The sequence below is a fragment of the Mya arenaria genome, chromosome 8 (assembly GCF_026914265.1).
Source record: "Mya arenaria isolate MELC-2E11 chromosome 8, ASM2691426v1".
In the NCBI taxonomy this organism is placed as follows: Eukaryota; Metazoa; Mollusca; class Bivalvia; order Myida; family Myidae; genus Mya; species Mya arenaria.
In genome coordinates this window covers 3,666,643-3,689,808 of record NC_069129.1, presented here as the reverse complement: position 1 = coordinate 3,689,808, position 23,166 = coordinate 3,666,643, and the positions used below count along the sequence as shown (strand labels likewise).

The window sequence follows — 23,166 nt, the reverse complement described above, 5'->3', positions numbered from 1 at the left end:
TCCGACCACATCCTTCTCAACCTATCTTCTCCATCATTGATAATTTTGATCCTATTTCCAAGTACATAGATAAAATATTACCAGAAATATTGTACTACTTTTGGTCTCAGAACACAGATGCAATCACATAAAAAATGGATGGAACAATTCAATAATAAAGTTTACCCGTGACTAATATTTTTTCTACATGATATCAACAAATTTCAGTCTTAGACATAACTCTGTGTCAGGCTAGTGATAATTTTAAGTCAGTAGACCTTAATGGCAGATGTCATATTGAAGGGAATAAGTTGTTAACATTAAAAGTATTCAAAGTTTATATCCATCAATGGGTTTACAGCTGAAGGCTTAAAATGAACCATTTGTTGGGTTTATATTATAAACATTCTTTATTGTTATGATATACAGGAGTCTATGGGCATATTGTCCTAGAGATTTGAAACAGCTGTTTAATCTAAGATTATTTATCAAAGGGGATCAGTTACAGCCATTTCTTCATATCTTTGCAACAGAGAGTGTAGCAATATTACACCATTTGACTGCAACAAGTGTGGAGTGAACGCCAATGAATTATTGGTCTAATTTATTTTAACAAGGGGCATAACTCAACATTTGTTAAAGCCAGAGTTATGGGTATTGCTGTATATGTGCCTATTGTCTCTGGCAACATGTGTACCAAGCTTTTTTTTCATCATGACCATGATTAAAAAGTTTCCTTCTGAATCAAGAAATCAAAGTAGTAGTCAAGCACAATAAAATATGGGAGACTTACTGTCAAGTATATTCAAATGCCTTATGGTAGACTGAGCTGTGGTGCACTATTCATCATAACATACACTTTGTGGAAATGTTAGACTAAGTTCATGCACTGTTACAGTAATATTCTTATAACTAAACATCTCAGTTGTATGTAACATGCACTTTGAAGACAATCTACTATTTGACAGGACAGGGACAGTTGACTAGATGCTGCAATTGAGACTATTGTAGCTCAAGACATTACTGTGGCATTACCAGACTTGTCATACCCTGTTTGTACAAATTACAGAAACATACAGTACGTTTGGCCGTGTTATTTGGGTCAAAAGTTGTTTCTTAAATCTTTCCACAAAATATTGACAAAGGCAAATCTATATTGAATTAAAGCTATAATAATAATGACTTTAACTGTATACATAATAAACAACTTCTGACCCGACTAGCACACCAAACATTAGCTTGCAGGACAAGGACATTTACCTTGGTTTTGGACTGGCAGAAGTGTAACTTAAAGCAACAAAATTCAAATAAAATACAAGTAAAAGATCATTTTGAGAAGAACGGTGATTTTGACTTAAAAATCTACAAGAAGAATGGTGATTGATCTTAACTTAAAAGTGGACAAGAAGAATGGTACCAGATTGATGTAGGTTTATCTCAATAAAAAGGAGATCAGCACCAGCTTTGTCACACTTAATGCTGGAGAATTCCAAGAAGAATATAGGCAAAAACACCAATGAGTCACCGCCAATGTGTAAGAAAGAAGTTATTTCTATCCAAAAAAACCTTCTAAGTGGGTGACCAACAAAGGTCAAAAAGACTAATTGTGGCCCCAAGGGCAAGATATATATAAAATGTAAGGTATGCCTAGCACAACAAATGACTGTGTTGTTGGCTAACTGATGTAGATAAACATCTGTCTGCACCTTCAAACAGAAACAACGGTAGCAGGCAATGAAAATATTGGGGCATTGCTTGAAAATATTGGGGCATTATTTTGCTTTTGATCTGATCAAAATTGGCCTTAAAATCAAAAGTAAAACAAACAAGAGTACACAGTAATATACTGTAACAATAAATCAACCCTGACAGTAGGCAGAACGTGGTTAATTTCAAAGTCTAAAAGTCCCCTCAATATCTAGAATGTTCAAAATAGGGAGCTTAGGGGGGAGGGGGGGGGGGGGGGGGGGGGAGGGGGCCATTCGATGTAATAATAAATTTCCAAGACCTGACATTTACATTCTAATTATGAACACAGATCAAGCATATCATTTGAAAGTTACAAGTGTGACCATTGAAAGTTACAAGTGTGACTATAATGGTCTTGATCAAATTTACTGTTATACTAAGTGTTCCTGTAAATTCCCCCCCCCCCCACACACACACACAACCAGTTTAAAACATATCAGGATATAATGAGCATATCATACCTAACCATCTAGACTGCACTTGTCAATCATAAAATGTGTCCATTTTCACATGTTTACAGCCTTATAACAAGACATGATGATGGCTAGGACAGTTAACATGCTGAAATGTTATAAATCCTTGGGACTGCACATGTGTGGTAAAAAATCATTATTCAGGTCAATCAAAATTTCTGAATCAAAACTTAATTCAGACCTCAAATGAACTCGTGAATTGTCTAAATAAAACTAAAGTTGAACAGTAAGCTATACTTTAAAAATTTACAGCGGTCAAGTGATTTTACAACTATTACTTGATATATGATACAGTTAACTGCCAGACTTTCTTCAAGATTTATTTCCTTTGGCTAAAGAAGGTTTTCCCATAATTTGGAAGCAAAAAATATTTTTCTCAATGCAAATATGAGTGATCCTAAAACCAATTTCGACGCTGAGTATTCAATTATTCCTTGTGTTATTTCAGGCCTATAAGACCACTGAACATAGTATTATAGTGCTGGTCAAATGCCCATAAATGCCTTTAATCGAATTCAAACAATTGCATAACAGGGCTCTAAATACCCATTTAAATAGCGATAAAACCTGTCAACAACCCTAAAACTATTCAAACTAAATCATAAAACTCCTCCAGATATATCTATGTTGCAGACAACATCTAAACATTAGCTCACTTTAAATCTCTAAGATGACACCATTTGTACTATTAAAAGGAATTTAGCACAAACTTATTTAGAAGTCAATAAAAATTGTAAATCTTTACACAGTTGATGTTATCAGCCTGATAGCCTATTGTCAAGTGCTCTATCCTCTAAATCATTTACTCGGTCTGCAGGGTATTGTCATTGTCTTTATACAGATCAGAAACTCCAAGGTGATGATAAGATAATGATGACATCTATTGTGCCTGATTTTTTGTGTGTAATTTAATTTCAAGTGGCCGATTCAGAAGAGTAAAAAAAAAATTATGCAGAATTAGAAATGAACATAAATACTGATGGAAGTGTTCGATGATTGTGTCTGTGATGATTGTCGACCATAAAAACATGTGGACAAACATTTTCTGGAAAAGAACATGTATACATATAATGTAATAACCAGAAACAAGAATAAAATGCTTAGTAACTCTCTGACGTCGTTACATTTACATACAAGTCATAAATTATGAATCTGTAACAGACAAACTGTGAGGCAAGTGCTGATGACTTCATCCTAATTACTAAGACACCTGAAGACAGGTGACATTTCCGCTATTACATGAATCAACCAGCTCTGCAACTTCAGCACGCCATTCTGCAACACCCATAAACACAATGACTCAAAGAGAAGCAACAAGTAGTTTCTTGGCAATCGTCTCACATTCCATGGCGACTTCTAACCAAAGCACAATGTTTATTTCCGATTTATGCAGTTCCTTATTGTTTACTAACAGGTAGTCATTAATGTTGGAATGAACAACATTGCTTCTCAATGAGATGAGATCAAAGAAGAATGACAATCATGACCTTGCTATTACACAAGTCTTAAGGACAGTGATTTTTTTAGAAATATTTCCACTGCCTGAGACTTCAAAATCCAAGAACATGCCAAAATAGCTAACATAATAACAATTACGCATGTTTGTTTGTTTTCAAAAAGTTTGTTGTTTTTTATCTTTCTCAGAAATTTTGTCTTCCAAATTGGGAACATGAGTTTTTGGGGAAACATGACAGGGTTTTTTCAAGAGAAAACTGCCTTTAAAAACCAAGAAAAATCCCCGAAGAGATAACAGAAAACTAATCAAACATAATCACAGAAATAACCTTGTAGAACAGTTTAAATAATACAAGACAATATATATATATATAATTCACATTATTGCTTACAGCACTCTGAACAGCTGTTTTGGCAGTAAAGTGGAATTTCCACCCAATTATGTTTCTAAGGTATTGTTAATGCCAATAAAACTAAAGTCAAATATAGCCAGTTCTAGGTCAGTGTGGCTAATAAACTCCATTAATTACATTCCTTTGAGCACTTACAGTTGTATTACAGATTTAAGATATAAGGATAATATATCTATAATATCTACTAAACATAATATATGCAGGGTCACTTCAAGAGATGGGTTAACTCTGAAAATGAAAGGGAAAAAACCAAACCATTCAACGATAGATTATATCATCTTTATATATTTTCACACTGCACACACAAGACAATGAAAATGATGTGAGGGAAGATTTATGTCAATAAAATGAAGTCATATATCTTGCTGTACCCTGACTTTTAATGCCAAATTATCTAGACAGACACTCTCTCTGTAATTTCCAATTACCAGTAATTTATGTCCTTTATGTCATAAATGCTTTCAATTCTGGGTTTATCCGCTCCTTTCATCATAAGATAGGCATAGCAAAAGTCAGAGACATAACAAACAGGTAGTTTCAGAAACCTAATCTTATAACAACCTTTGAGGTCCTAGGTTCAATGCCCAGCTAAGGCAACACATTCTGAAGGACGGGATTTCTGATCTCAAGGACTCATACGAATTGTACTGGACAAGATTTCTGATCTCAAGGACTTGTGCACATTGTACTAGACAAGATTTCTGATCTCAAGGACTCGGACACATTATACTGGACAAGATTTCTGATCTCAAGGACTCGGACACATTATACTGGACAAGATTTCTGATCTCAAGGACTCGGACACATTATACTGGACAAGATTTCTGATCTCAAGGACTCCTACACATTATACTAGACAAGATTTCTGATCTCAAGGACTCGTACACATTATACTGGACAAGATTTCTGATCTCAAGGACTCGGACACATTATACTGGACAAGATTTCTGATCTCAAGGACTCCTACACATTATACTAGACAAGATTTCTGATCTCAAGGACTCGGACACATTATACTGGACAAGATTTCTGATCTCAAGGACTCCTACACATTATACTGGACAAGATTTCTGATCTCAAGGACTCGGACACATTATACTGGACAAGATTTCTGATCTCAAGGACTCGGACACATTATACTGGACAAGATTTCTGATCTCAAGGACTCCTACACATTATACTGGACAAGATTTCTGATCTCAAGGACTCGGACACATTATACTGGACAAGATTTCTGATCTCAAGGACTTGTGCACATTGTACTAGACAAGATTTCTGATCTCAAGGACTCGGACACATTATACTGGACAAGATTTCTGATCTCAAGGACTCATACACATTATACTGGACAAGATTTCTGATCTCAAGGACTCGGACACATTATACTAGACAAGATTTCTGATCTCAAGGACTCGGACACATTATACTGGACAAGATTTCTGATCTCAAGGACTTGTGCACATTATACTGGACAAGATTTCTGATCTCAAGGACTCATACACATTATACTGGACAAGATTTCTGATCTCAAGGACTCGGACACATTATACTGGACAAGATTTCTGATCTCAAGGACTCGGACACATTATACTGGACAAGATTTCTGATCTCAAGGACTCCTACACATTATACTAGACAAAATTTCTGATCTCAAGGACTCGGACACATTATACTGGACAAGATTTCTGATCTCAAGGACTTGTGCACATTATACTGGACAAAATTTCTGATCTCAAGGACTCATACACATTATACTGGACAAGATTTCTGATCTCAAGGACTCATACACATTATATGGGACAAGATTTCTGATCTTAAGGACTCCTACACATTATACTGGACAAGATTTCTGATCTCAAGGACTCCTACACATTATACTGGACAAGATTTCTGATCTCAAGGGCTCATACATATTTTAGTCTGGACAAGATTTCTGATCTCAAGGACTCCTACACATTATACTGGACAAGATTTCTGATCTCAAGGACTCCTACACATTATACTGGACAAGATTTCTGATCTCAAGGACTCATACACATTATACTGGACAAGATTTCTGATCTCAAGGACTCATACACATTATACTGGACAAGATTTCTGATCTCAAGGACTCATACACATTATACTGAACAAGATTTCTGATCTCAAGGACTCCTACATATTATACTGGACAAGATTTCTGATCTCAAGGACTCATACACATTATACTGGACAAGATTTCTGATCTCAAGGACTCCTACATATTATACTGGACAAGATTTCTGATCTCAAGGGCTCATACACATTATATGGGACAAAATTTCTGATCTCAAGGACTCGTACACATTATACTGGACAAGATTTCTGATCTCAAGGACTCGTACACATTATACTGGACGAGATTTCTGATCTCAAGGACTCAGACACATTATACTGGACGAGATTTCTGATCTCAAGGACTCATACACATTATACTGGACGAGATTTCTGATCTCAAGGACTCATACACATTATACTGGACAATATTTCCTTCCAAGGACTCATACACATTATAATGGACAAAAATTCTGATTTCAACTTTCTCACTAAAAGCAGGCACTAGTGTAATTATGAATGTCACCAAATTTCATTGTAATCAAGATGAAATAATCTGGTATAAAAGTAACCTAAAGTCAGGTTATCAATTTTTAAGATACATACTGGTCCTGGAATCCCTCAAGGTCTTCCGCCTGTTCATCGATGGTGGATTCGAGATCAAGGTAGGTTGTGTAGTCGCCCTGTGTGCCATTATGGTATCGGTATATCTGCAGCGCACAGTCCTCAAGCTGAAATGTCAGAATATTTATATACATAGATGAAGCTGTACATCAGTCCCATGGTATAGTACACTATGACAAGATAAAAGGGTGAATCATCATATCTTCTGGAGTCATAAAGGCACTGCTAGTATGGCACAGGCTTTTTGACAACATTCTGAGCTAAAACTCTTGACTGATCAAGTCTTAATGTTGCTTTAAATTTTAAGTTTGGACTCGATAAAATTCAACAGTATTTTAATATCCTACATTGTATCACGTTATCCAGAGCTTTAATTCAATTAAAACAAAATGTTTTTGAAAGTTTAAGATCAGTAACTGGTTTTTTTTATGTTAAAAAAAGTTTCTGTTCAAGTTTGAAACTTAAAATGAAAAAAATAACAGGCTTTATAGCAAAATAAAGTGTTTCATTCACATAACAATGTTAATTCAGATGAAGGTATATTTACCAAATTGTACCAATTTTTGAAGACATGTGAACTTGTTGAAATAGCAAGTGAGCAGTTTAAAGAGTGTCGGTGTTCAATTACTTAGATAATAGCAATGACTTAATTTTACCATTATTATGTCCCGCTGAAAGCAATTAATAGCAGGAAGACACAATCAACACAATAAGTCTGAGAAGGGAGGTCAACTTGTGGTTTCCTTAGTGATGTAGTGATCCTTTACTAGTTTTTAAAAGGCAGCTTATTAGGCAACAAAACTATTTGATCTGACATGTATGGTTCCACCAGGAAAATAAGATGAATGTTTTAACATGTACAGAAAACACTTAAACAGATCTGCCAGATTGAACAGATTTGCCAGATGAAGTCTAGCATTAAAGTATTAATACAAGAGCCCCACTGAGCAAATCTGCAAATGTCAACAATAGTTATTTTTTTAGTCAAAAGATTGGAATAACCGAATAATTATTGAAGGTAGCGATTTGGGCCTTGTTGTACAGGTGCATCTCTTCTCTGGCCACATGCGGGTCAAGTTTAATTTGAATAATGTTTTTCAAATTTGGGCAAACTTTAAAGAAATTGCTTGCCTGTTCAACACTATGGCTATGACAATAACTCAAACATTTCTTCTTCAACAACCTAAACATACATAACTTTTTACATAATTTCAGACAATCCATTTGATATGAGCCTGGATCAGCTATTGATGATTAACAGTAAAATATGACCTCTTGGCTATCTAAATTGTATGATAACTGCATCATAACATTTTTTGATACAAACCAGCCCCTAGTTTTGAACAGGTAACAAGATATAAAACATCCCCTGTGGAGACACCTGTGGGCATTAACATCCCATAATATTCACATGAATGCCCTGAACTGCCCACATTGGTCTACCTGTACCCTTCCTGTATACAAAATACTTGACTTTATGGCTAACAAATGTGTGTATTGTCCGTAAATAGCTGACTGCTATTGATAACATAATTACAAGTGCCCTGGTTCATGTAAATAATATAGAAAATGTACATGGTTGTAACTGTGTCATTGAACTAGACTTGCCTGCAGTGGAATGCCAAACAATTGTTCATCTTAATACCAATATACAAATATACACCCCCCCCCCCCCCCCCCCACATGTTTTAAAGAGATAGGCCTACAAATGATACAATGAACTTGTATACACATACAGACTTTAATATGTTCGGTTATTAACTGAATGTTGATATCCGGAATATGAACTTTTATTTGTTTCAACTGACATTTTAACAATGTTATCCAAACTCAAAATTAGACATCGCCAATTCAAATATTAATGAACTTGGTCACAAACGTCAAAATGCCATATTTTGATGGTCACTTCGAACGCAAATTAATAAAAAAAAATAATCCTTTAAACACTGCACCAGTCGTTCATTTTAAATCCTTTGTAACTTATTTCTACGATACGCCTGTTTTTCACCGGTGACAAGTAATCCGAGTTGAATATACACAACTTTTTTGTTTCCATTCAAACACTATTCCCCACCCACTTTTGTTTGTTTACACTGGTGACGTCCCGTTTCGCACTTACTTTATGAGGTGCTCCTAAAAGTCTATGTACTCCACCAATCTGATTTACTAACGGAACGTTTATATGGAATGTAAATGTCGGCGGCCTCGTCGGTTCAGGAAAATTTGTGCTCGAAAACGGATCTGTATCATCCAAATATTGCACTCTACATGCGAAGGTCGCCATGTTGGATATACTGAACACATTGACCTTCGACCCGTATACGTTTATTCATACGCGCCGGTTAACATTTGCCGGCAAAAATAACGCCTAGTTGAGTTTCTAGGCAATTAAATGTTCTAAGCTTGAAAATCCTCCTTATCTATCCCAGTTTATTTTTATGCCAGTTTAAGATCTTTCAGGCCTACTGCTGTTTAATCAAAAAGCTACTACTCAGTGATTCATTCAATGCGCGGCTGTTGAGATAAGTTCTGCGGTACGACAGGTAAAAATAGGTAACGCTTTTGATGTCACCGCTTTGAATAATTTGTGGGCGGGATGACTCCAAAAGATACTCAGTGACACTTAAGATTTAGATTTTACATTATATATCTAGTTTTATTCTGATGTCATGTATATACACTTCGTAAATCTAATTCGTGAAAGAACTGCACAGAGTTTAAAAGCTCGCTGATTGGCGATTTGCACGTGCATTTGAAGATCTCGAAATATTCGAATATTTTGTTTGTCGATAGAAATAGAATAACTACATGATACATTTCACTATAACTCTTTGCAAAAGAAGTCAAATTTACCGAGTTCGCGAATTATAGTCAACGTCTAGTGAATGGAACATGCCCGCAAGAGTAAGCCCCCTTCTATGTTCATAAAAAAAATACACTGTGCTTAGACGGTTTATAAAGGTCTGCCTTGACCCGGCGTTACGCCATCACTATTTGAAATGTTTTATATGCAAAAATGACATGAGATGGATGTAACTGCAATTTAAAGTCACATCGAGTTGGCTCTTTTTCGGGATATTATGTACCCTGTTTAAGAAATCTTAGTCGTAGACCACAGACGCTGCTTCATTCGAGTGCTCAGGTACGAGCAGAATCTATGCGGTCAGAAATTTCCTTTGATAGTTTTATTGAAACGCACGCAGTTACGACGTTAACAAGTGTATGTTTCCACTAACCCTGCCGACCCTATTTATTCCTTCCGATTTTGCACTTTATTGCGGTAGTGCGGATAAAGGTCGGTTTGGTTCAGAATACCGATTTTCAATAAAGCCCTGGAAACAAAGAACTTTTTTTTTTTGGGGGGGGGGGGGCTTACACTTCAATTGTACACTTCCAGGCGTAACCTCGCTTATGGCGTAAACATAAACTGCGTTTCAATAAAACATATTGTAAGTACATGTACCGCATAGATTCTGCCCGTAACTTTACGAGTATACCTGAGAACTCTTAAGCAGCGTAAGGTTAATGATTAGATATCTTTTTAAAACGGGGCCCTGTGTAAAGTGAGAAACCCAAATGTCCGAGTACTGCATTATACTGCCGAGCGCCAGGCAAGGAAGCTACTGACAATACACGGTTAACGTATTTCGGTATGACGCGGTCCGGGATCGAACCCGGCACCTTCGGTATACAATGGTGATGCTATAGATAAGCTATCTGGGCGGTCGGCAATTCACTCCTATTGTACCAGATTGATTATTGATCATCGATCAGAATTATTGGACACTAGAAACACAACATCATTCTCGCTCACCAGAGTGATGATGCTTTGCGTACCACAGATTTATCATGATCGAACCTTTGATGAATGAGAATGCACAACATAGGAACGACCCCTGCCAACAAGATGTATTGCATACAGAGTTGTTCTCAGGCCTCGACCCCAGCCCAATCCCCAGGCCATTCGATAGTCATAACACATATTCCATTGCATTGAGTTTTTCGAATACTAGTGTGTGGGTCTGACATGGGCATGGACGGCTACCCGGGTGGGTACCCGCGGACTAGAGGCGCTTTAGAGGGTATCCGGGTAGAATCTAAGTACCGGTAGCCGAGCAATACAGCAATACAATCTCATGTTTGGTGTTTTTATGTATGTTGTATGCTAGCCTTGTCGCCTGCTGCTTGTTTAAGTGAATGTAAGCGATGTTTCTTCTCTCCATATGCTAACATTTACATGACGTGCCCCCAGATTTGTCACCTAGCTCAGTTTTTTATTTAACAAACGATAAAATAACACTTTCAATCGCTTTGAGGTGGGAAATGTGTAAATGTATTTTATTCTGCAGCGTGGAAAGTATATGCGGGTACCCTCGGGTAATTGATAATCGGGTACCCAGGTCAAATATTTCTAGCCGTCCATGCCGTGACTGAGACCCGCCACATTCGGTCAAATTCAGGCACTTATACTCACATACCTTATTTGTGTCGACCTGCAGGTTATCGAGCATCTCGTTGGCGGTCTCGTATCCCCGGAAGCTCCTATCGTCTTCCTCCCGCGCGCCCGGTACCCGGATAAACCGCTTCTTCGGCTTCTCGCACAGCTCCAGGATGTCGCCTGAAATACCAGAGAGACATCTGCTTAGCTGGGGCTCAAGTGAAACTATTGAACAAGGATTCATGTGTATGCAGTAGAGATGCGGGACCGAATAACGTCCAACACTTGTACACCGACTGTTCCAAGGTCATGGGCTATCGAAATAAGGTCAATTATTTGTATAACATAGTTTTCAGGTTGGTGCAACATATTAATATTACAATATCAACGTATAACCATCTAACCCGAAACAAACTTTTCCATGTAAATATAAAATGAACTTACTAATAACGACGAGACCCTTCTTGCGTTTGAGAAGATCCCACATCTCCTTGCCGGTCTGGCTGACGTTACCAGCGGTGGCTATCCTGGGGAGCGGAGATGTGGACTTCCGGCCGCCCTCGCCCGCAGATCTCCTGGGCGGGGCCGCCAGCGGCGAAACGGAAACAGGCTCGTCAATGTCAATAAGCTTCTCCTCTGCGAAACAGAGTATAGAAGTAATCTTAATGAATACTAATATTATTCTTATGATAAGCAACTTACTTAAATAGCAAAGATTTGTCGTTTAAGAAGTGTTTGCAAACCCTAAATATCTCCCTTTTTTAAATTACATCTTACTTTCAATTGCTCTTACCAAACTTATCTTGTAAATGATTTATTACGTATTATGTTTTTATCAATTTAAGCTTTATCTTAGCACTATTGAACCATGTGACTTATTGTTGTCAATGACGATGATAAAATAACTTGAATGCAGTTTACTTTCTTTCTCTGTAAATTCCTTACCAGATTTTTGTGGCCTCAGGGGCGAGGGGTCCCGGGGAACGGGTGCGTCCATGATGTGTTTGTTCTGACGGACGATCTCCTTAATTCCCACCCCCTTCTCAACAAACTCCTCTTCGTTCGGACTGAAATTGAGGAGGCTGTCGATGTCTGCCATCTGCCCTATGAGACCTGTACGTTTTGAGTGAGTTTTCTTTGTGCTCTGTTTCGAAATTTGTTGTTCTCTCGGAGCGCCGTCGTCGGGAACGATATCCGGAAGTGAACCTCCCGATGACGCCATCGACTGGTAGGAGGTGGACTGAGGAAGTTGCTCATCCGAGGGTATTTCCTGCACCTCGTTTGATTCGATGGACTGCATGGAGTTCCTGATTGTTCCGTCCTCGGTGTGCGCGGAATGCATGGACGGTATTGATTCCGCGGCGCTCAGCTTCGCGAGACTTTCGTTGGAGACCACCATGCTGTGGGGTCGCATGTATTGCTGGTGGTCCCTGTCCAGCAGCCCCTCTTGGGAGCTATGCCGACTGCGTCTCTTGTCGCGGGATCCCGGTCGGTTCGGGGACCCCTCCTTGTTAAAGTGGTGCGAGCTGTCGCTAGCATGCGGGTCGGATTCCCTCTTCGACCGTGGCCGTTTTTCGTCGAGCATGTCCTCACGCGAGTTATGGCGTGAGCTATAACGCGAGCGACGTCGATTTGGAGACTCATCGCGAAAGAAATGTTCCGGAGATTTGACGTCGACCCTACGTTGACGTAGGTATTCATCAACCACAGCGGGATCCTCGCCAGCATATATTCGACGCCGGCGTTCTAAGTCTTCTTGGTCCTGTCTCTCTTTCTCAGCGGACCTATTCAGCTCCGATTTCCTCAGTTTCTCCTTATTTACCGGGTGGTGCGAACGGTCCTCGTCAAATACACTGCTCTCGAGTGAGAGCTCCCTTGAAAGGTGGCGATTACCACGCTTCCGGCGGTGGCCACCAGGTGAAAGGACATCTTCCTCCGACATGTGCTGCTCATAACTAGGCGACATTGGTGAATGCTGCTGGGCGTACTTCTGTTCACGGTACTTCCCGCCGCCCTCGTGTCCAGCACCATTGTGCTCCTGAGCTGAAAAGTACTCCCCTGAATCACTTTTGGGTAATCCGCCCTCCGGGTGCCTATCTACCTTCAGATGCTGATCCTGTACGCTTGGTGGTAATTTCTGCTTCCAGCTTTGAACTTTCTCAATGCTGTCTCTTAGAGAGAGGGTATCTGGCGTCAATGCCGTCCGCCCGCTCTGTTGCGACTCCTCATCATCCAACAGCTCACGACTCGACGTCCGTTTTTGTCTTCTGTGGGGCTTATCATCCAGAATGCTATCCCTCGATGAAGACCGCCGGTAATCTTCTGATTCATTTCTCGACCGCCTCTTTTCACCCTCGGACTGTTGCGACCGTCTCTTTTCAACCTCGGACTGTAGCGACCGTCTTTTTTCAACTTCCGACCCGGATCGGCGGTTTTGTCGAGTCGTTGGCCTGGCGTCCTCCGCTGGTGACTCTGTACTGTCCTGTTCTTTTATCGGCGGCCGTGCCGGTGTACTGGTCTTGGGCCGCCAATGCGGTCGAGGACCGTCCACGGCCGATCTCAAGTCCTCCTCTGTCTGATAATGTTTCAACCGACCGAGCGGCGCCGGCGTTGGCTCGCCGTACACAGCCTTTCTCCAACTTTTCTCGTCAGGAACTTCAAGATTCTCTGCAAACCGCGAGTCTCTGTCAGCAGGCGCTTCATTTCGCTGTTTCACAGGTTGACTGTCATCGTAGACCGACTTTCTCCATCCGCGCGTTTCTGCCTTCTGTTTTGGCGGGTCATAATCAAAACTTGTCCCTTGTCGTCTGTTGTAAGGAGGCGACATAGGGGAGTTAGCCTGCTGAAACTTCTCACGCTGTTTGTAAAAATTATCCCCTGGGGATTTATCTTCTGCTGCCAGAAGAGCCATTGCCGCCATTTTTGCAATATCGTCCCTCGAGGCGCGGTTTTCAGCACCACCCTGTCGTGACCTGCGAGGCGGCGCTTGCTCGTCTAAGTTAGTCTGTGTAGCACAATCCACTAGGCGCCGGCGCTTTAACTCATTTTTCCTCACACGAGCGTCCTTTTGTGGACACTTTACCCTTTTTACTCTACTTATTGCGGAGGACATATCTCTCGACCGCCGTTCTCGTTTACTTGTGCCGGGCTCCGGTATAGGGGACGTTCCCCTGCTCATAAGATACCTAGCAACGTGAGGCTTGTCTTCTTCCGGAGCGCTTTCATCAGAGTCCGTAGAGTAGTCTTTAGGAGGCGGTTGAACTGGCTCCGGAAGCGTGTCCCGGGGCGCCTCTTGTTTCTTTGCCACCCCATATACGCCCTCCTCCCATTTCCGGCGCGGACGAGGCGGTGATTCCTCGTATAGGTCCGATCGGGAGGAGTTTTGCCGCTCGACTCGGTTCTGCAAGCTAGGCGACCTGTTGGTTTCTGACCCTCGCCGGTAGGTCGAATAAGGCGAGGGTGATGCGCTGCTGCTATAGTCGTACTGTCGGGGTGGCGCCCGGATACTTACTGGCGACGTCTCTCTACTCGCGCCGCCATAGCGACCACGTGACGAGGTGCGGTCCCACGAACTGTACAGCGACGGATTACTTCCGCCATAGTCTGATAAATATCCTGATCTGTTTAAACTATTGTTAGCACTATAATCACTTCCACTGCGCGATGAATATTTATCCATACCGCCGCCACCGCCGCCATAGTCCCGCTGTTGCGCACGGCGGCTTGTCAACGGAGTGTAACTTCCTCCCCGCGAGTCACCGGGGTTAATTTGTTTGACACGATCCATTACGGAACCACCGGAAATGTAAGGAGTTATACGAGGCTCGTAACTCGATTGTCTGTAACTCGTCCGAGGTGCTCCGTAAGAGGTATTTAAATAGCTACTTCCGCCGTAGCCGCTGCTGCCGCCGTATTTGCTGGTCCCCGTTCCGCCGTAACCACGGCTGGTTCCCATGTCGTAAGACTGAAAATAAAAAGACAATAAATGTAAAAAATCGTGGAAAGATATTTCTTTCAGTTGTATACATTATCACTTCGTATAACAAAGCATTGTGCATTTGATATATATATCAGTATATTTTATTAGATTTTTTTAATCTAGAAAAGTAAACAAATAGTACATTTCTAAACATTATTTTCGTTAAGGTCGACGATTTATAATCAAAGAAAATATTCCAGAATCAATGTGCGTATGCATTGCACAGTATGTAATATGTATGCAGTTGCAGACGAATGCCACATGCGGGTGTTGGGGTCTGGTATAAAGATGATATCATACGTCGTTATCGGGCTTATAATGACTTGATGGGTCGGAACAGCTTCAGAAGTTTCAGTTATGATAATAACTGATCACTGATTAATCGGAATGAAGGGCACGGCTATTATTTCTATATTGATAATTATGGTCAGTAGTTTGGGGTTATGTTGTGAACGGTTGTTCAGGTTATTTTAATGCCCCTAAGTGTACATTGGTGACCTGCAGCAATGTGAATAAAGCTGAGTTTAAACTTATTTATTTTACAACGATTGTGAAGCAAGTTATGACAACATTATATTAATCACTCTCGTTGACACGATGTTACACAAGGGTGTGATCTTGTGTTGTGGGTGAAATCGGAGTACCCGGGGGAAAACCACTTGTCCGGCTTAGAGACCACTAACCAAACTCACATGCGCCCAGGTCGGGAACCGAACCCGGTTAGCCTGGTGAGAAGCAAGTGCGCTAACCACTGCGCTACTGCTATAACCACTGCGCTTACCAGACATCGTATCCATGCATACAACTTGGATTAGTTGTCCACTAGTTATCTTTGCCTAGCTTGCATATTTAAACGAGTTGATTGTATAATGGTAACAATTAAGATAACTATATCAATAGACGGTTAAACTAACTTTTATATGCTTGGTTGCAGATTGTTTCTTTTATTGTTTTCATATCCAGATAACCTTTCGGCCAAAATACTCAAGAATCTGGAATGCATGTTTGCACTCGAAACCTTGCATGCGGCACGTCTAAGCTTAATGCATTATAATGTATATTTTTTTTAAACTTATTTTGAAAACAGAACAGTCTGAGGTGAAAGGCGCAACCCGAAAGAGACATGAGGCTTCGTTAATAATGGTAATCAAATATTAAATAAAAATCACTGTTTCATCCAAATGTGTTTTCATTTAAACTCAACCGTGCTAGAGTTTCGATTCATTTAATAGTGTTGTTACAAACGTGTGAGGACTAGTAATTGTTTATTTTCGTTCATCGCGTGAACTGTTTCCACTACCCAAGCTTGTTTACCTTATAATTGATGAAATGGTTATCTCGGCTTCATTTATTTATCAAACACTGAGTCATTATCACGTGAAAAACTCTGCCTGATAAGCCACGGAGGCTGCCAATTCCAGTACTTTACCATTAAACACCTATAAAACTGAAATGTTGATTTGGTACATCATAAATAAATAAATATAAATTGTCAAATGTTTCACAATGCTTGGCGTGCAATATGTTTTTTGCTCACATGTGTATTGGTGTAAGAGAAAATGCTTTGCATTATTTCCCATGTTTCATCTTTTCTCTTAATGTGACGACGGTTTTCCTTTAACATGATACACAATTAAAACATCGACAAATGTATAATATTGAAAATGATTTTATTTTTTGCTTCAGCGTTGACGTGTGTAAAAATACATAAAGTGTATGTATGAAAACACCTTTTTTCCTGCACATATACGATATTTAAAATGAATTGTAGTATGCTTGAGTTTAACTAAAGCCCAATAAAGATTTAATTAAATGAACCAATTATTTTTCAGGGCGATGTCGTTTTACGCAGACTAGCAGTGCAGACGAACAGAAACCGGACGTGGCAGACGTCTGTTGCACCCGCCTGATGACGTCATCCTGTAAACAAGCGTCCGCACTGCATTGTGCACGTAGTCTTGCCACAGACCCGGAAAATGCTATTTTCACTGTTTTTCGTTAAAAACTATTTTGACATTGCGCTGCTCCTTGTAATGCAAAATGTATTTCTAGGCGTTCTTTCGTGGACATGTCAATTCTTTAGTCTTCATCCTAACAATATGTTAAAAACATAAAATATAACCCAAATTGTTTTATTCATTTCTTAGAAGTTATTAGAAACAGTAGAAAAAATAAATATGAAAAACCTGATTGTTAAAATAGTTTATACTTTATATCTCATATAGCCGTATCAATTGTTCTTTTTATATCACGTATGCTAATGCTGTCCCGAAGGGGGACCTTATGCTTTTATTAAATAAAATAGTTAAAAGAAATGTGGGCTGCACAAAGTTTCATTACGTAACAATGTGTCCATGGCACCAGTCATACTCTGTAACAGAGGCAAACATTGTAACGAGCTTGACACCGGCCCGTGCATTCTAACCTCCACATGATGTTGATGAATTCACTAAAATAACGCAAATTTCAATCAAAGTTAATATTCAGTTTCCAACTATCTATTTATAAGCTTACATTTTCCATCATTTTCCGTTAAATGAGTGAAGGTATTTTAAATGCAAAGTGCTTGTTATAATGATAAAACATTATCACAAATTCTCATAAGAGCTTTATTGTAAAAATAAATTGAAACAGTAGGGGTTTCAAGGATAAACTAAAACAAGAAAACTTCATCAAACATGTTGTTCTACGTAGAAGCAAAATGTAAAATATCAGTCTGTACATCACATTTGTGACTGGTGCTTTTCTAGACCAGATTTCTAGTTGCACATGGATATAGAGCATAATCCTTGATTTAAGTGTATGGTCGTATTTTATTTCACGAGTGTCATAGAAAAAATCGTTGCTTGAGTAGAAAACAAATTCTATCTTACACTGAAATGAACAATTTTACTGTTTCTTATATGCTTATTTTCAGAGTTTAATTTATATTTTAATTCATTTTTCATTATACCCTTTTTAGAAAAGATGTTTTACAACGCCGCTACCCTTAGGACGCCCCTGACCCAAAGTTTTGACATCAAAAAGAGTTTTGTTAAATACTTGATTATCAATTCTTACTCCTGTTCAAAGATTGTATAAAGATTCACCAATGAACTTTTATTAGTTGATCTTTGATCAAAATCATGAAAGTTAATGCACGAACGTATTTTTTAAATTAAACAGGGTATGAATACATGACCAATATAAAACTGGTCGCTATTTGCCAAAAGTAAATTCTGAAAGGACTCGATGTGTTAATACAACAAATGTGAATGAATATTGGATTTCAAACAGTTTTAGAGTTTGTTTAATGAAACATGCAAAGGTGACCGGTACGTAGTGAAGACGGTGTATTAAGACAATAATGCGGTTTTTGAGCATCAAAGTTCTTGAGTAATAATTGTACCAATATATAATGTACCATCTACACCACGTGCCGGTCACCTTTGGAAACATGGGTACTCTGTCACCAGTCACTGTCAGAGACCAGTCAGATTCTCTTGCTTTCCAAAAAAGAGTGAAGATCACGCTTGGCTATTGACATTTTTAAGCGGGTAGGGAAAAGAAAACGCATCAGTTGATTGTTGTGTGAATTTTCCGGGAAGTTCGTACTAGAAAGTCATACAGATTAAAAATATATTTGATTTATGATATACGATAACAAATTAATGTTCGATCATTTTTTTAGTCTAATTCGTAATGGTCTCAAAAGCAAACATCCAGCAACAAGTTCAAGAAAACGTTTGAAAAACAGGATTACCATTATTAAATGAACGGTTTATTATTTTCTAAAAAAATACCTTGATTTAAACATATGAAGCCTTTTTTAATATAAAAATGGGCAACATTTACTTGTTCAAAAGTGGTGAGTTTATTTCTGTTCAAGGTAAAGTAACTACCCTTGAATTTAAAAGTAGTTCTTAAAGTTTTTATATTAACTCCTTAGTTTTCATTGATGTTTTTTTCACTCGGTTGTTATTTCACTGATAACACTCCATATTTCATCGAAAAGCATGAACGAACTTCATTATGTTATATTCTTATGGTTTATAATCAAAAGCTAAATTTCCTCAGCATAAAAAAATATCAAAAGTTGCGGAAATCAAAAACTGCGACAAAAAATTTTCAAAAATATCTGTGTGTTATTTTTAAGTTAGAAGAATTTAGACATGATTAAATACCTTGAGGAAATCTTATAAACGAGCGTTCGACGACATATCGTAGGATCAAGAATGTCAGTAAAAAAGTCAGCGGTTGCTACAAATAAAATTGAAATTTGTACTTGCAAAAACGAACGAACTTTGCCTTAACTGACCATTAAAGGGTCGAAAAAGTGATCGTTCGCTACTTGCGTAAATATGATGGTCCAAGTGTAACTACACTATTACAGACGGGATTCCCTTGAGCCAGTGTAAGTTGCAAGTGTACAGGTAGGAATCTGCAGACTACCTGTAAACATGTCTGAACCCCGCAGCCGGTTTCTGTCAAACTTTCTGGGTAATTATTGCACAGTTTAACTCTGTTATCAGGATTTATCTGATTTCATTTCAGTGGGAAAATGTAATATGTCCACTTTGGCAGAATTTGAGTAAAAAAATCCAAGATGATTATACAAAGATAATGACCGTAAACTTACTCACTCTTATTTCGAAAAATTTTGAATAATGAAAGTCACAACAAAACCCCGTTTAATCTAGCGATTTTCTTATTTTCAAATACATCTTTTATTTTGAATGAGCAGAAGCAAAACCACAGAAATGCTCCATTTTTCTTTTCATGACGTATTACCGTATTTATTTCACCCATTTGTTTCATTATTATTTTTTCATAATAACCTACCGGTGGTGATTACAACTCGTTTTAGTATTAAAGTTAGTTAGTATTTAATGTTTATTTGTTTTCATTTTATTTTTGTTATATATTTTATAATCATGTTGCAATTTTTTTTATAAACAGTCTTAATATTTTTCAGTTATAAGTGCAAGTATCAAATCAAGTTATAATATACCTTCATCCTCTATTATATAAATCCGAAATCGAAACTTGTTTATTCGAACATTATATCCAAACACTTTTGCAACTCTCGGTTGTTTTGTTTCTTATGACATAGAATGCGGAAACATTCCGAAATAAGACGGATAGATCATACGAATTATCTTTGCCATCAGATTTAGTCGGGTTTTCAATCACTTGGAATCGGAAACACATTTCATGCTGATTCTTGATAATGTATAAACCCGTCTGCCTTGGTTTCCAAGATAAGACGCCATTACGTAAAACATGCTGAGTCACCTGCGAGACCTATTTTTTATAGGATGTTCTGCAATAAAACAAATATTTTTCAATAACATATCTTTGACAAAATCATCTGAATCGCCTCATCAAGACCAATCCGTTCTCATTTTACTGAAGGAAGAGTTCTAAAATAGCTCGATTTTATTACTTTTTTTCGTGAAAGATATGATAAGTATAATGTCAAAATACATATGCCAATGATTATTTTTATGGGAATGGAAATAGATTCAAAAATCAATCTAGGTATGAATGAAAACTACTCGATTCCCAAGAAAATTGATGCTCAGGTGAATGTGCTTAATTTCCATGGCAACCGTTTTACCCTTGAATGTTTATTTATTTACATATCAGCTGTTCGGTGTTTGTAAAGCAGGATGAGTAACATGAAAGAAAAAGTCTGCAAGTAACTGACACTCTACTAGGGGAGATAATAGATCATACTCCAACTCTTTCTAGACCTCTGCTTCTACATACCGTGATACAGATACACGGCTCTAGTTTGCAGAACTGCAACAGTCCAATCTGGATAAGAATAACGTTGATTTTTTAAACATAGCCAATACACTCAGCACAACCCTTTGACCAGTTGAACCCTCTTTCATGAGATCTATTCGTATTTCGATTTGTCTATTCGTTCTTTCAAAATGTTCGTTCGTCAAAGTTTTTGAAAGCACGGGGAAGGGTTTTCATTCTATTCTTGAATGAGTTCATTGTGTAGGTAAATCCAATAGATTGATAACATATTCTTCAAACACTACACTTACTTTTTAAAGCTGAAATTTTCGTCCAACACTGTGGACATCATCAGAGCAACTGGCCTGACTACCGCTCACTCGCAGCTCTGACACTCGGGACTTCCCGCCGAATTTGAAACTGAGGGGGCAGTTATGAACCGGGACGAGGGGGCCTTCCTTTCTGGGATTTACAACCCACTTTTCGCCGGATTACGGAAATTCGGCGGGAAGTCCCGAGTGTCAGAGCTGCGAGTGAGCGATAGTCAGGCCAGTTGCTCTGATGATGTCCACAGTGTTGGACGAAAATTTCAGCTTTAAAAAGTAAGTGTAGTGTTTGAAGAATATGTTATCAATCTATTGGGTTTTCATTCTGTTTTAGTCCAATTAACCGTTATTATGTAAAATGTAAAAGACCATTGCTCCCTGAGGACAAAAACGACAAAAACAAAGGACAACAATGGTGTTCATTCAGTGTCTGTCACCTCAATACTAGCATAACAATGTATGCTTCAGTGAGCTATGTTCGATCAAGATTCGTTTTAGGAAACATATGTCCCTGTCTTGGTGAGTGAGTCCACGGAAGCTGCCCTTGAAAAGGTTGATTATAATTAATCAAGAATACTCTACACTGAAGAAAAAGATAATGTTCCACCTTTTCTATTAGTAAAGGGCATACGAAAGAGACAAACATTTGGCTTTAGAAGTCAGGTTGACAACCTCTGATTTCTTTTGTCCATACATGTGGTTTCCAATGCAAGATAGTTCAACTTCGCCCAAACTCGGCAACGGCATCGGTCAAGCTAATGTTTAGTGGCCATACGCTCACTACCATCATTTTAACTATGTGCTAATTCAATGTTTCATACATGTTACTTAGTGATAAACTTTATAACAAAAACATTGCCAATTTATAAATCAGGTGGTCTGTTTTTTATTCATTTTTCGATTGATTTATTCCATACGTTGTAACGTTTTTGACAAGATATCGATTTGCATCAGCTAGTATCGGCCTGGTGTCAATCACGGATCTCAACCTTTTGAATCCGGAAAGATACCAGTTTACTGACTCGGGTTCAGCTGCCAAGGTGGAGATTGTTTTCCGATTTTTTGCGTGTTTTAGTCGTGTTTTTCCAGTAGATATGCCAGACAATCAGTCAAACTAGACACGTACGTGAGTAATACTGATTCTAGATTAATCTGAAGTTCATTGTTTTGAGACTCTGAAATAATTAGTTAGTTCCTGAAATACACCATTTTCACATTGCCTTTGTTCTGTCACGAACACCCCGATGCTATCTTTCATTTGGTTGATCGTTGAAAATAATTTAAAGATAACGCTTTTAAATAGACTCGATTACTTTTAAATTATTCAAATGAGACCACTATTTTATAAATCATATACACTTCCAATGTTTGACTTTTGTTTCAGCGTATGGGAAAGTAAGCAATCACATGTGAAGAAAATAACGATGAAGCAAAGAAAGCTGCAAAAATATTCCTTCAGGCCTACCAGAACTTCATCACATGAATTGTTTGAATAATAAAAATGGCTTAAATTTGTAAACCGTTGCAAGTATCGAACATCTGTATCGGTATATCAACTATTACATAAGCTTACACCGAGTAACATACAAGACATCATTACGATATCTAATATTTCAACATATCAATTACGAATATCTTCGAGACAAGATATCGCTCATATTAGGTATAAAATACAATACAAGAAACGCTCGTTTGCATTTTGCACTGGAAACATTTGGAACATCTAAAATTGTCACAACATATAACGCCAGTTGTAAGAAACTCTTTTTACATCATCAATTGCAGCAGAATTGAATTACTGATTTTTAGTGTGTGTAAATATTGTTTACATCAACACCTACATATAACATTATGCATATTTTGTTATTGCTATTTTTAAACTACTGCGCAGAACAACTTAAATGCATTTTTGTTGTTGTTGTTTTAA

The 23,166-nt window shown here is 38.3% G+C and overlaps 1 protein-coding gene across 12 annotated transcripts in view; it reads right to left on the bottom strand.

The window, feature by feature from the left end:
* LOC128243349 (FH1/FH2 domain-containing protein 3-like) overlaps window positions 1-23,166 on the bottom strand; it is a 93,026-nt gene that overhangs the window by 46,873 nt on the left and 22,987 nt on the right. For 10 of the 12 annotated variants that reach the window (XM_052961067.1, XM_052961065.1, XM_052961064.1 and 7 more), the window contains 5 exons: window positions 12,150-15,168; window positions 11,649-11,840; window positions 11,245-11,384; window positions 6,749-6,873; window positions 1,240-1,266 (listed from right to left, as the gene is read on the bottom strand). In XM_052961067.1, the coding sequence (XP_052817027.1) occupies window positions 1,240-1,266; window positions 6,749-6,873; window positions 11,245-11,384; window positions 11,649-11,840; window positions 12,150-15,168 (3,503 nt within the window). Of the gene's footprint in view, window positions 1-1,239; window positions 1,267-6,748; window positions 6,874-11,244; window positions 11,385-11,648; window positions 11,841-12,149; window positions 15,169-20,173; window positions 20,297-23,166 lie in introns of those variants that run through there. The other 2 variants (XM_052961070.1, XM_052961063.1) reach the window with 2 other exon arrangements.